General features: G+C 65.7%; 2 protein-coding genes across 2 annotated transcripts in view; both read left to right on the forward strand.

Annotated features, from left to right (window-relative positions):
• Positions 1–4662, forward strand: part of INTS3 (integrator complex subunit 3) — a 50130-nt gene extending 45468 nt beyond the window's left edge. The window contains 4 exon segments of the mRNA XM_033082973.1: positions 1963–2063; positions 3610–3682; positions 3761–3920; positions 4005–4662. Of these exon segments, the coding sequence (XP_032938864.1) occupies positions 1963–2063; positions 3610–3682; positions 3761–3920; positions 4005–4082 (412 nt within the window). The 3' untranslated portion in view covers positions 4083–4662.
• A 938-nt stretch (positions 4663–5600) lies between these two features.
• On the forward strand, positions 5601–9777 carry SLC27A3 (solute carrier family 27 member 3). Its single transcript, XM_033082642.1, has 11 exons — positions 5601–5671; positions 5951–6327; positions 7337–7546; positions 7620–7778; positions 7852–7976; positions 8045–8239; positions 8317–8407; positions 8499–8697; positions 8810–8907; positions 9313–9443; positions 9517–9777. The coding sequence occupies exons 1-11, from the start codon at positions 5601–5603 to the stop codon at positions 9691–9693; spliced, it is 1833 nt and encodes a 610-aa protein (XP_032938533.1). The 3' UTR covers positions 9694–9777.
• Positions 9778–10752: the final 975 nt, after the last annotated feature.

The raw sequence follows: 10752 nt of genomic DNA on the forward strand, positions 1-10752 counted from the left end.
AGAGGTCTGGGGTTGATTCCTCCATTCCTGGGGATTCTGATTCTGGGAATTGGGAATTGAGGTGTTCATTCTCACCTGCCCTACAAGAGACAGAGGTGTGGGGGTGATTCCTGCATTTCCAGGAATTCCCAGAATTTGGGTGTTTGTTCTCAGAGGTCTGGGACTGTCCTGGGCTCTGGGAATTCCCAGAATTTGGGGTGTTGTTTTTTCTCAGAGGTGTGGGGCTCCTGGGCTCTGGGAATTCTGATTCTGGGAATTGGGGATTGGGGTGTTCATTCTCACCTGCCCCAAAAGAGACAGAGGTCTGGGGTTGATTCCTGCATTTCCAGGAATTCCAGAATTTGGGTGTTTGTTCTCAGAGGTGTGGGGGTGTCCTGCATTCCTGGGGATTCCCAGAATTTGAGATGTTTGTTCTCAGAGGTCTGGCGCTGTCCTGGGCTCTGGGAATTCCCAGGATTTGGGGTGTTGTTTTTTCTCAGAGGTCTGGGAGTCCTGGGCTCTGGGAATTCTGATTCTGGGAATTGGGGATTGGGGTGTTCATTCTCACCTGCCCCAGAAGAGACAGAGGTGGTGGGGGATTCCTTCATTTCCAGGAATTCCCAGAATTTGGGGTGTTTGTTCTCCCTGCCCAGGAACAGACAGAGGTCTGGGGCTGTCCTGCATTCCTGGGAATTCCCAGAATTGGGGATTGAGGTGTTCATTCTCACCTGCCCCACAAGAGACAGAGGTCTGGGGGTGATTCCTGCATTTCCAGGAATTCCCACAATTTGGGTGTTTGTTCTCAGAGGTCTGGGGTTGATTCCTTCATTCCCAGGAATTCCCAGAACTGTGGTGTTTTTTCTCAGAGGTCTAAGAGTCCTGGGCTTTGGGGATTCCCAGGGTTTGGGGTGTTCATTCTCACCTGCCCAGGAAGAGACAGAGGTCTGGGGGTGATTCCTGCATTCCTGGGAATTCCCAGAACTGTGGTGTTTGTTCTCAGAGGTCTGGGTGTCCTGCATTCCTTGGAATTCCCAGGATTTGGGTGTTTGTTCTCCCTGCTCCAAAAATTCCAGAGGTCTGGGACTGTGTCTTTCATTCCTGGGAATTCCCAGAATTTGGGGTGTTGTTTTTTCTCAGAGGTGTGGGGCTCCTGGGCTCTGGGAATTCTGATTTTGGGAATTGGGGATTGAGGTGTTCATTCTCCCCTGCCCCACAAGAAACAGAGGTCTGGGGTTGATTCCTTCATTTCCAGGAATTCCCAGGGTTTGGGTGTTTGTTCTCCCTGCCCTGCAAGAGACAGAGGTGTGGGGTTGTGTCCTTCATTTCCAGGAATTCCCAGGATTTGGGGTGTTGTTTTTTCTCAGAGGTCTGGGGTTCATTCCTGCATTCCTGGGAATTCCCAGAGTTTGGGTGTTTGTACTCAGAGGTCTGGGAGTCCTGGGCTCTGGGAATTCTGATTCTGGGAATTGGGGATTGATTTGTTCATTCTCACCTGCCCCAGAAGAGACAGAGGTCTGGGGTTGATTCCTTCATTCCTGGGAATTCCCAGAATTTGGGTGTTTGTTCTCCCTGCCCAGGAACAGACAGAGGTCTGGGGCTGTCCTGCATTCCTGGGAATTCCCAGAATTGGGGATTGATTTGTTCATTCTCACCTGCCCTACAAGAGACAGAGGTGTGGGGTTGTGTCCTGCATTCCTGAGAATTCCCAGGATTTGGGGTGTTTGTTCTCCCTGTCCCAGAAGAGACAGAGGTCTGGGAACTCTGGCCCTGCTATTCCAGGAATTCCCACAGAATTCCCACAGAATTCCCATCCTAAGGGTTTTTGTTCTGCCCTGCCCAGGCTGCATCCCTCATCCCCATTTTTTTGTCTCTCACCCCATTTTTTTGGGCTCTCACCCCATTTTTCTGAGTTCTCACCCCATTTTTTTGTCTCTCACCCCATTTTTCTGAGCCCTCACCCCATTTTCCCTCCTCTCCCCGCAGCCTGCGCAGCTCCAGCAGCAAACTGGCCCAGCTGACCCTGGAGCAGATCCTGGAGCACCTGGACAACCTCAGGCTGAACCTCACCAACACCAAGCAGAACTGTGGGTGCCCTGGGGGGTTGGATTTGGGTCTGGGGGCTCTCCCTGACCCCTCCCCACCCTCCCTGACCCCTCCTGCCCCAGGCCTGGCTCTGGGGGGTTGGATTTGGGTCTGGGGGCTCTGGGGGGTTGGATTTGGGGTCTGGGGGGTTGGATTTGGGTCTGGGGGCTCTGGGGGGTTGGATTTGGGTCTGGGGGCTCTCCCTGACCCCTCCCTGACCCCTCCTGCCCCAGGCCGGGCTCTGGGGGGTTGGATTTGGGTCTGGGGGTTGGATTTGGGTCTGGGGGCTCTGGGGGGTTGGATTTGGGCTCTGGGGGGTTGGATTTGGGTCTGGGGGCTCTGGGGGGTTGGATTTGGGGTCTGGGGGCTCTCCCTGACCCCTCCCTGACCCCTCCTGCCCCAGGCCGGGCTCTGGGGGGTTGGATTTGGGTCTGGGGGCTCTGGGGGGTTGGATTTGGGTCTGGGGGCTCTCCCTGACCCCTCCTGCCCCAGGCAGGCTCCAGGGGGTTGGATTTGGGTCTGGGGGCTCTCCCAGACCCCTCTTGCCCCAGGCCGGGCTCTGGGGGGTTGGATTTGGGTCTGGGGGGGTGGATTTGGGTCTGGGGGCTCTGGGGGGTTGGATTTGGGTCTGGGGGGTTGGATTTGGGGTCTGGGGGGTTGGATTTGGGTCTGGGGGCTCTCCCTGACCCCTCCTGCCCCAGGCCGGGCTCTGGGGGGTTGGGTTTGGGTCTGGGGGCTCTGGGGGGTTGGGTTTGGGTCTGGGGGCTCTGGGGGGTTGGATTTGGGTCTGGGGGGTTGGATTTGGGTCTGGGGGCTCTGGGGGCTCTGATTTGGGTCTGGGGGCTCTCCCTGACCCCTCTGACCCCTCCCTGACCCCTCCTGCCCCAGGCCGGGCTCTGGGGGGTTGGATTTGGGTCTGGGGGCTCTGGGGAGTTGGATTTGGGTCTGGGGGGTTGGATTTGGGTCTGGGGGGTTGGATTTGGGTCTGGGGGCTCTGGGGGGTTGGATTTGGGTCTGGGGGGTTGGATTTGGGTCTGGGGGCTCTCCCTGACCCCTCTGACCCCTCCCTGACCCCTCCTGCCCCAGGCCGGGCTCTGGGGGGTTGGATTTGGGTCTGGGGGCTCTGGGGGGTTGGATTTGGGGTCTGGGGGGTTGGATTTGGGTCTGGGGGCTCTGGGGGGTTGGATTTGGGCTCTGAGGGGTTGGATTTGGGTCTGGGGGCTCTCCCTGACCCCTCCTGCCCCAGGCTGGGCTCTGGGGGGTTGGATTTGGGTCTGGGGGGTTTGGATTTGGGTCTGGGGGGTTGGATTTGGGTCTGGGGGCTCTGATTTGGGTCTGGGGGCTCTCCCTGACCCCTCCTGCCCCAGGCCGGGCTCTGGGAGGTTGGGTTTGGGTCTGGGGGGTTGGATTTGGGTCTGGGGGCTCTGGGGGGTTGGATTTGGGTCTGGGGGGTTGGATTTGGGCTCTGGGGGGTTGGATTTGGGTCTGGGGGCTCTGATTTGGGTCTGGGGGCTCTCCCTGACCCCTCCCCACCCTCCCTCCCCGCAGTTTTCAGCCAGACCCCGATCCTGCAGGCGCTGCAGCACGTCCAGGCCAGCTGTGACGAGGCTCACAAAATGAAGTGAGTGCCACCCCCAGCGCCCCCCTGAGCCCCCCCAGCGCCCCCCCGAGCCCCCCCTGAGCCCCCCGACCCCCGCAGGTTCTCGGATCTGTTTTCCCTGGCCGAGGAGTACGAGGATTCCTCCAGCAAACCCCCCAAGAGCCGCCGGAAAGGCACGGCCCTGTCCAGCCCCCGCAGCCGCAAGAACGCGGCGCAGCCCCCCAACAACGAGGAGGAGTCGGGGTCCAGCAGCGCCTCGGTGAGGAGCCGAGACCCCCCCGAGCCCCCCCAAATCCTCTGAGACCCCCCAGACCCCGCGGTGACCCCGTCCCTGTCCCCGCAGGAGGAGGAGGACACCAAACCCAAACCGGCCAAGAGGAAAAGGAAAGGATCCAGCGCCGTGGGCTCGGACAGTGACTGAGGGCTGGGACCCCCCAGGACCCCCCAGGACCCCCCAGGACCCCCCCAGGACCCCCCCAGGACCCCCCAAAACCGGTGCCAGCAAACCCTGGGGGTCAGGACCCCCCCCCACAATTCCCAGCACGCCCCCTCCCCGATTTCACCAACGTGGGGAGGGGTCGTGGTGTCCCCTCCCTCCTTCCCCAGTGTGGGTGGGGTCCCCTCGAGGGGCAGGAAAGGGGGAAACCCCCTCCTCAATTTCCTACAGAAAGGGGGAAACCCCTCCTCAATTTCCTACAGAAAGGGGGAACCCCCTCCTCAATTTCCTACAGAAAGGGGGAAACCCCCTCCTCAATTTCCTACAGAAAGGGGGAAACCCCCTCCTCAATTTCCTACAGAAAGGGGGACCCCCTCCCCAATTTCCTACAGAAAGGGGGAAACCCCCTCCTCAATTTCCTACAGAAAGGGGGAAACCCCCTCCTCAATTTCCTACAGAAAGGGGGACCCCCATTTTCCTACAGAAATGTAAATAAAGGGTGGAACTGAGTCGCTGCTCCAGGATGATTTGGGGAGGGGAGGGGGGGTCCTGCCCCCCCCGGGGGTCCTGGGGGGGGTCAGGGAGATTTGGGGGTGTCCTGCCCACCCCCCCTCCCCACCCCGGGGCTCCCTCAGCGTTTTTAAGTGTTTTTAAGAAAAGCAGCAATAAAAACTTTCCTGTTTTGTACCCAACGGCCCCGATTTGTGGGGGGGGGGGCGGGGGGCGTGAGACCCCCCTGGGGGGGGCGGGCAGGGGGTGGTGACACTGCCAGGGATGGTGACACTGCCAAAATTACCCTGGGATGGTGACACTGCGAAAAACCCCCCCGAGATGGTGACACTGCCAAACCAGGGATGGTGACACTGCCAAACCAGGGATGGTGACACTGCCAAACCTGGGATGGTGACACTGCCAGGGGTGGTGACACTGCCAAACCAGGGATGGTGGCACTGCCAGGGATGGTGACACTGCCAAACCTGGGATGGTGGCACTGCCAAACCCGGGATGGTGACACTGCCAAACCAGGGATGGTGGCACTGCCAAACCTGGGATGGTGACAGTGCCAGGGATGGTGACAGTGCCAGGGATGGTGGCACTGCCAAAATTACCTCGGGATGGTGACACTGCCAAACCCGGGATGGTGACACTGCCAAACCCGGGGTGGTGACAGTGCCAAACCCGGGATGGTGACACTGCCAAACCCGGGATGGTGGCACTGCCAGGGACGGTGACACTGCCAGGGGTGGTGACACTGCCAAACCCCCCCGAGCCAGCGGGAATCTGGGACAGGGAGGGAGCGGCGGGGACACGGAGAGGGGACAATGGGGACAGGGAGGGGACAATGACGGGGCCGGGGGGGGGTTGGGTTTGGCACCGGGGTCTGGGGGGGCGCGGCCAGAGGGGCGTGGTCAGAGGGGCGTGTCCTGGGCGTGGTCTGAGGGCGTGGTCGGGGGCGTGGCCAGGGTGGGCGTGTCCGCCCCGCCCCGGGAGGCGGCGCGGGCCATGGCGCTGGCGGCGGCGCTGGGGCTGGGGGCGCTGGGGGTCCTGGGGGCGCTCCTGGGGGGGCTCCTGGGGCTGGGGGCGCTGGGGGCTCTGGGGGGGCTCCTGGAGCTGGGGACTCTGGGGGTCCTGGGCGGGATTCTGGGGCTGGGGGCTCTGTGGGGGCTCCTGGGGGCTCCGCTGGGTCTGGGGGCTCTGGGGGCGCTCCTGGCGGGGCTGGGGGCTCTGGGGGGGCTCCTGGCGGGGCTGGGGGCTCTGGGGGGGCTCCTGGCGGGGCTGGGGGCTCTGGGGGCGCTCCTGGCCGGGCTGGGGGCGCTCCGGGCGCTGCGGCCGCACCTCTGGGCCGACCTGAGCTTCGCGCTGCGGGCGCTGCGGGTGCGGCGGAGGGCGCGGGGCGGCCCCGGGGGCTGCGTGGCCTCTCGGTTCCTGCGGGCGGCCCGGGCGAACCCGGCCCGGCCGTTCCTGCGGGCCCGGGGGGGTTCGGAGCCGCTGGGGCGGGCGGCGCGGAGCGTGGCCCGGGTGGCGAACGCGCTGCGGGCGCTGCGGGCCCCGCCGAGGCCCGGGGACACCGTGGGGCTGCTGGTGGGCAACGAGCCCCGGTTCGTGTGGGGCTGGTTCGGGCTGGCGGCGCTCGGGGCCCGGCCCGCGTTCCTGGGCACGGCGCTGCGCCCCGCGGGGCTCCGGCACTGCCTGCGCGGCTGCGGGGCGCGGGCGCTGCTGGTGGCGGACGGTGAGAGCGGGGACACCGCGGGGACACTTGGGGACACCGGGATGGGAGCGGGGAGCTCTCGGGGCGCGGGGATAACGGGGGGACAGCGAGGGGACGGAGGAATGGAGGGGGGAAAACAGCGGGGATAACGGGGGGAAATGGGGAGCGGGAGTGGGGGGATAACGGGGACAGAGGCGGGGATACCGGGGATACCGGGCTGGGGGTGAGAGAACCGGGAGGGGGACCAGGGGAATAGTGAAGGGGTCGGGACCGGGGACAGGGGGAGGGTGGCACGGTGGGACCGGGGACAGGGGGAAAGGTGTCACGGTGGGGCTGGGGACAAGGGGAGGGTGGCACAGTGGGACAAGGGACAAGGGGAGGGTGGCACGGTGGGACAAGGGACAAGGGGAGGGTGGCACGGTGGGACAAGGAGAGGGTGGCATGGTGGGACAAGGGACACGGGGAGAGTGGCACACGGGACACCGGGGACAAGGGAAGGGTGTCACGGTGGGACACCGGGAACAAGGGGAGGGTGGCACGGTGGGACAAGGGGAGGGTGGCACGGTGGGGCTGGGGACAAGGGGAGGGTGGCACGGTGGGACAAGGGGAGGGTGGCAGCGGGACACCGGGGGTGTCACGGTGGGACCGGGGACAAGGGGAGGGTGTCACCGTGGGACAAGGGACACGGGGAGAGTGGCACACGGGACACCGGGGACAAGGGGAGGGTGTCACGGTGGGACCGGGGACAGGAGGAGGGTGGCACAGTGGGACACCGGGGGTGTCACGGTGGGGCTGGGGACAAGGGGAGGGTGGCAGCAGGACACCGGGGGTGTCACGGTGGGACCGGGGACAAGGGAAGGGTGGCACGCGGGACTCCGGGGGTGTCACGGTGGGACCGGGGGTGTCACGGTGGGACCGGGGGTGTCACGGTGAGGCCGGGGACAAGGGAAGGGTGTCACGGTGGGACCGGGGGTGTCACGGTGGGGCCGGGCCCGGCAGGGTGGTCCCCACACGCTGCCGCCCCCCCCAGACCTGTTCGGCTCGGTGGAGCCGCTCCTGCCCAGCCTGCGGGAGGACGGCGTGGCCGTGTGGGTGCTGGGAGCGGGGCCGTACCCGGCCGGGGTCGTGGCGCTGCAGGAGCTGCTGGACGCGGCCTCCGAGGAGCTGGAGCCCGAGGACGTTTGGGAGCCCGAGGACATGAACGACATCTGCCTCTACATCTTCACCTCGGGCACCACCGGTGCGCTGGGCCCGGGGCCGGGGGGCTCCGGGTGAGACCCGGGCGGGGCTCAACTCCTCATTTTCCCTTCCAGGCCTCCCCAAAGCCGCCCGCGTGTCGCACCTCAAGTCCGTCATGTGCCTGAGCTTCTACGAGCTGGTGGGAGCCTCGGGCCGGGACATCGTGTACCTGGCGCTGCCCCTCTACCACATGGCCGGGTCCCTGCTGGGCGTCCTCGGCTGCCTCGGCATCGGTGAGCGGGGACGGGGCCCGGGGGGCTCGGGGGGGCGGTTTTTGGGGCTGATCCCCCCCTCTCCATCCCGCAGGAGCCACGTGCGTGCTGAAGGAGAAGTTCTCAGCCAGCCAGTTCTGGGAGGATTGCCGCGCCGAGGGCGTCACGGTGTTCCAGTACATCGGGGAGCTGTGCCGGTACCTGGTGAACCAGCCCCAGGTCAGGACGGGGCGCTGGGCTGGGGGGGATCCCGGGGGGCACCCCCGGAGTTAACGGTGGCCCCGCAGCGCCCCGGGGAGCGGCAGCACGGGCTGAGGTTGGCCGTGGGCAGCGGCCTCCGCCCCGACGTGTGGCGGAGCTTCCAGCGGCGCTTCGGGCCCGTGCGCATCGTGGAGACCTACGGGATGAGCGAGGGCAACGTCACCCTCTTCAACTACACCGGCACCCCCGGGGCCGTGGGGCGCTGCAGCTTCATCTACAAGGTTTGGGGGGCTGGGATGGCGGGGGGGATGCACCCCGAACACCCCCCAGTCCCGCTGAGCCCGGCCCCTCTCCCCAGCTCTTCTCGCCCTTTGAGGTTGTTCGTTACGATGTCGTGGCCGGAGCTCCGGAGCGGGACGAGGCCGGGCGGTGCATCCGTGCCCGAACGGGTGAGGAGGGGCCGGGGGGTGCCCAAGGGGTGCCCGGGGGGTGCCCGGGGGATGCCCGGGGTGTGTCCCCATCACCGTCCCCATCCCGCAGGAGAGACGGGGCTGCTGATCGCCCCGGTGACCCCCCGGACGCCGTTCCTGGGCTACGCCGGCAGCCCGGAGCTGTCGGAGCAGAAGATGCTCCGCGGGGTCTTCGCCGAGGGGGACGAGTTCTTCAACACCGGGGACCTGGTGGAGCAGGACGAGCAGCAGTTCGTGCGGTTCCGGGACCGCATCGGGGACACCTTCAGGTGCCAGAGCCCCCCGGGACACCGGGGACACCCCCAGAGGTTTTTTGGGGCTTTTCTCAGCCCCGTTTTTTGGGGCTCTCCCCCCATCCCGCTCCTCCCTGTGCCCCCCCAGGTGGAAAGGCGAGAACGTGGCCACCACGGAGGTGGCCGAGGCGCTGCTGGCCCACGAGTCGCTGCTGGAAGCCACCGTGTACGGCGTCACCGTCCCAGGTACGGCCCCCCCGGCGCCGCCTGGCCGGGCCCCCAATGTCCCCTCGCCCCAATGTCCCCTCGCCCCAATGTCCCCTCGCCCCAGTGTCCCCTCGCCCCAATGTCCCCTCGCCCCAATGTCCCCTCGCCCCAATGTCCCCTCGCCCCCATGTCCCCTCGGCCCAGTGTCCTCTCGCCCCAATGTCCCCTCGCCCCAGTGTCCCCTCGCCCCAATGTCCCCTCGCCCCAGTGTCCCCTCGCCCCAATGTCCCCTCGCCCCAATGTCCCCTCGCCCCAGTGTCCCCTCGCCCCAATGTCCCCTCGGCCCAATGTCCCCTCGCCCCAGTGTCCCCTCGCCCCAGTGTCCCCTCGCCCCAGTGTCCCCTCGCCCCAATGTCCCCTCGCCCCAATGTCCCCTCCCCGCAGGCCACGAGGGCCGGGCCGGGATGGCCGCGCTGGTTCTGCGGCCCGGGCGCTCCCTGGACGGGCCGGGGCTCTACCGGCACCTGGAGCTGCTGCTCCCGCCCTACGCGCGGCCGCGCTTCCTCCGCCTGCAGGTACCGGCGGCTCCGGGCTCCCGGGGATGCTCGGGGTCCCCGCGGGTCCCCAATGTCGCCGCTGTGTCCCCAGGAGCGGCTGGAGATGACCGAGACGTTCAAGCAGCAGAAGGTGCGGCTGGCGCGGGACGGCTGCGACCCCGCGCTGGTGGCGGAGCCGCTGCTGGTGCTGGACGAGGCCGCCCGAGCGTTCGTGCCGCTGGACCCCGAGCGCTGGGAGCGGCTGCGGGACGGGCGGCTGCGGATCTGAGCCGGCCCGGGGGTCCCGTGGCCATCCTGGGGGTCCCTGTGTCCGTCCTGGGGGTCCCTGTGTCCGTCCTGGGGGTCCCTGTGTCCATCCCAGGGTCCCCATGTCTGCCCTGGGGTCCCTTTGTTCATCTTAGGGGTCCTCTGTCCATCCTGGGGTCCCTGTGTCCATCCCAGGGTCCCGTGTCCATCCCAGGGTCTCTGTGTCCGTCCTGAGGTTCCCGTGTCCATCCCAAGGTCCCCATGTCCATCCCGGAGTCCCTGTGTCCATTCTGGGGTCCCTTTGTCCACTCCAGGATCCCTGTGTCCATGCTCGGGTCTCTGTGTCCATCTTAGGGGTCCTGTGTCCATCCCAGGGCCCCTTTGTCCGTCCTGGGGTCCTGTGTCTGTCCTGAGGGTCCCGTGTCCATCTCAAGGTCCCCATGTCCATCCCGGGGTCCTTGTGTCCATCCCAGGATCCTTGTGTCCATCCTGGGGTCCTTATGTCCATTCTGGGGATCCCTGTGTCCATCCTCAGAGTCCCCATGTCCATACTGGGGTCACTTTGTCCATCCCAAGGTCCCTATGTCTGTCCTGGAGGTCCTGTGTCCGTCCCAGGGCCCCTGTGTCCATCCTGGGGGTCCTATGTCCATCCTGGGGTCCCTTTGTCCATCCCAGGGGTCCCTGTGTCCATCCTGAGGGTCCTGTGACCATCCTGGGGGTCCTGTGTCCATTCTGGGGGTCCCTCTGTCCATCCCAGGGTCCCCATGTCCATGTCGGGGTTCTTGTGTCCATCCTTGGGGTCCCCGTGTCCGTCCCAGGGTCCTGTGTCCATCCCAAGGTCCCCATGTCTGTCCTGGGATCTCTTCGTCCATCCCAAGGTCCCTTTGTCCATCCCAAGGATCCCTGTGTCCATCCCAGGGTCACCGTGTCCATCTTAGGGGTCCTGTGTCCATCCCAGGGCCCTTGTGTCCATCCTGGGGGTCCCTGTGTCTGTCCTGGGGTCCCTTTGTCCATCTTGGGGGTCCCTTTGTCCATCCCAGGGTCCCCATGTCCATCCCAGGGTCCCTGTGTCCATCCTGGA

The sequence above is a fragment of the Catharus ustulatus genome, chromosome 30 (genome assembly GCF_009819885.2).
Source record: "Catharus ustulatus isolate bCatUst1 chromosome 30, bCatUst1.pri.v2, whole genome shotgun sequence".
NCBI lineage: Eukaryota > Metazoa > Chordata > Aves > Passeriformes > Turdidae > Catharus > Catharus ustulatus.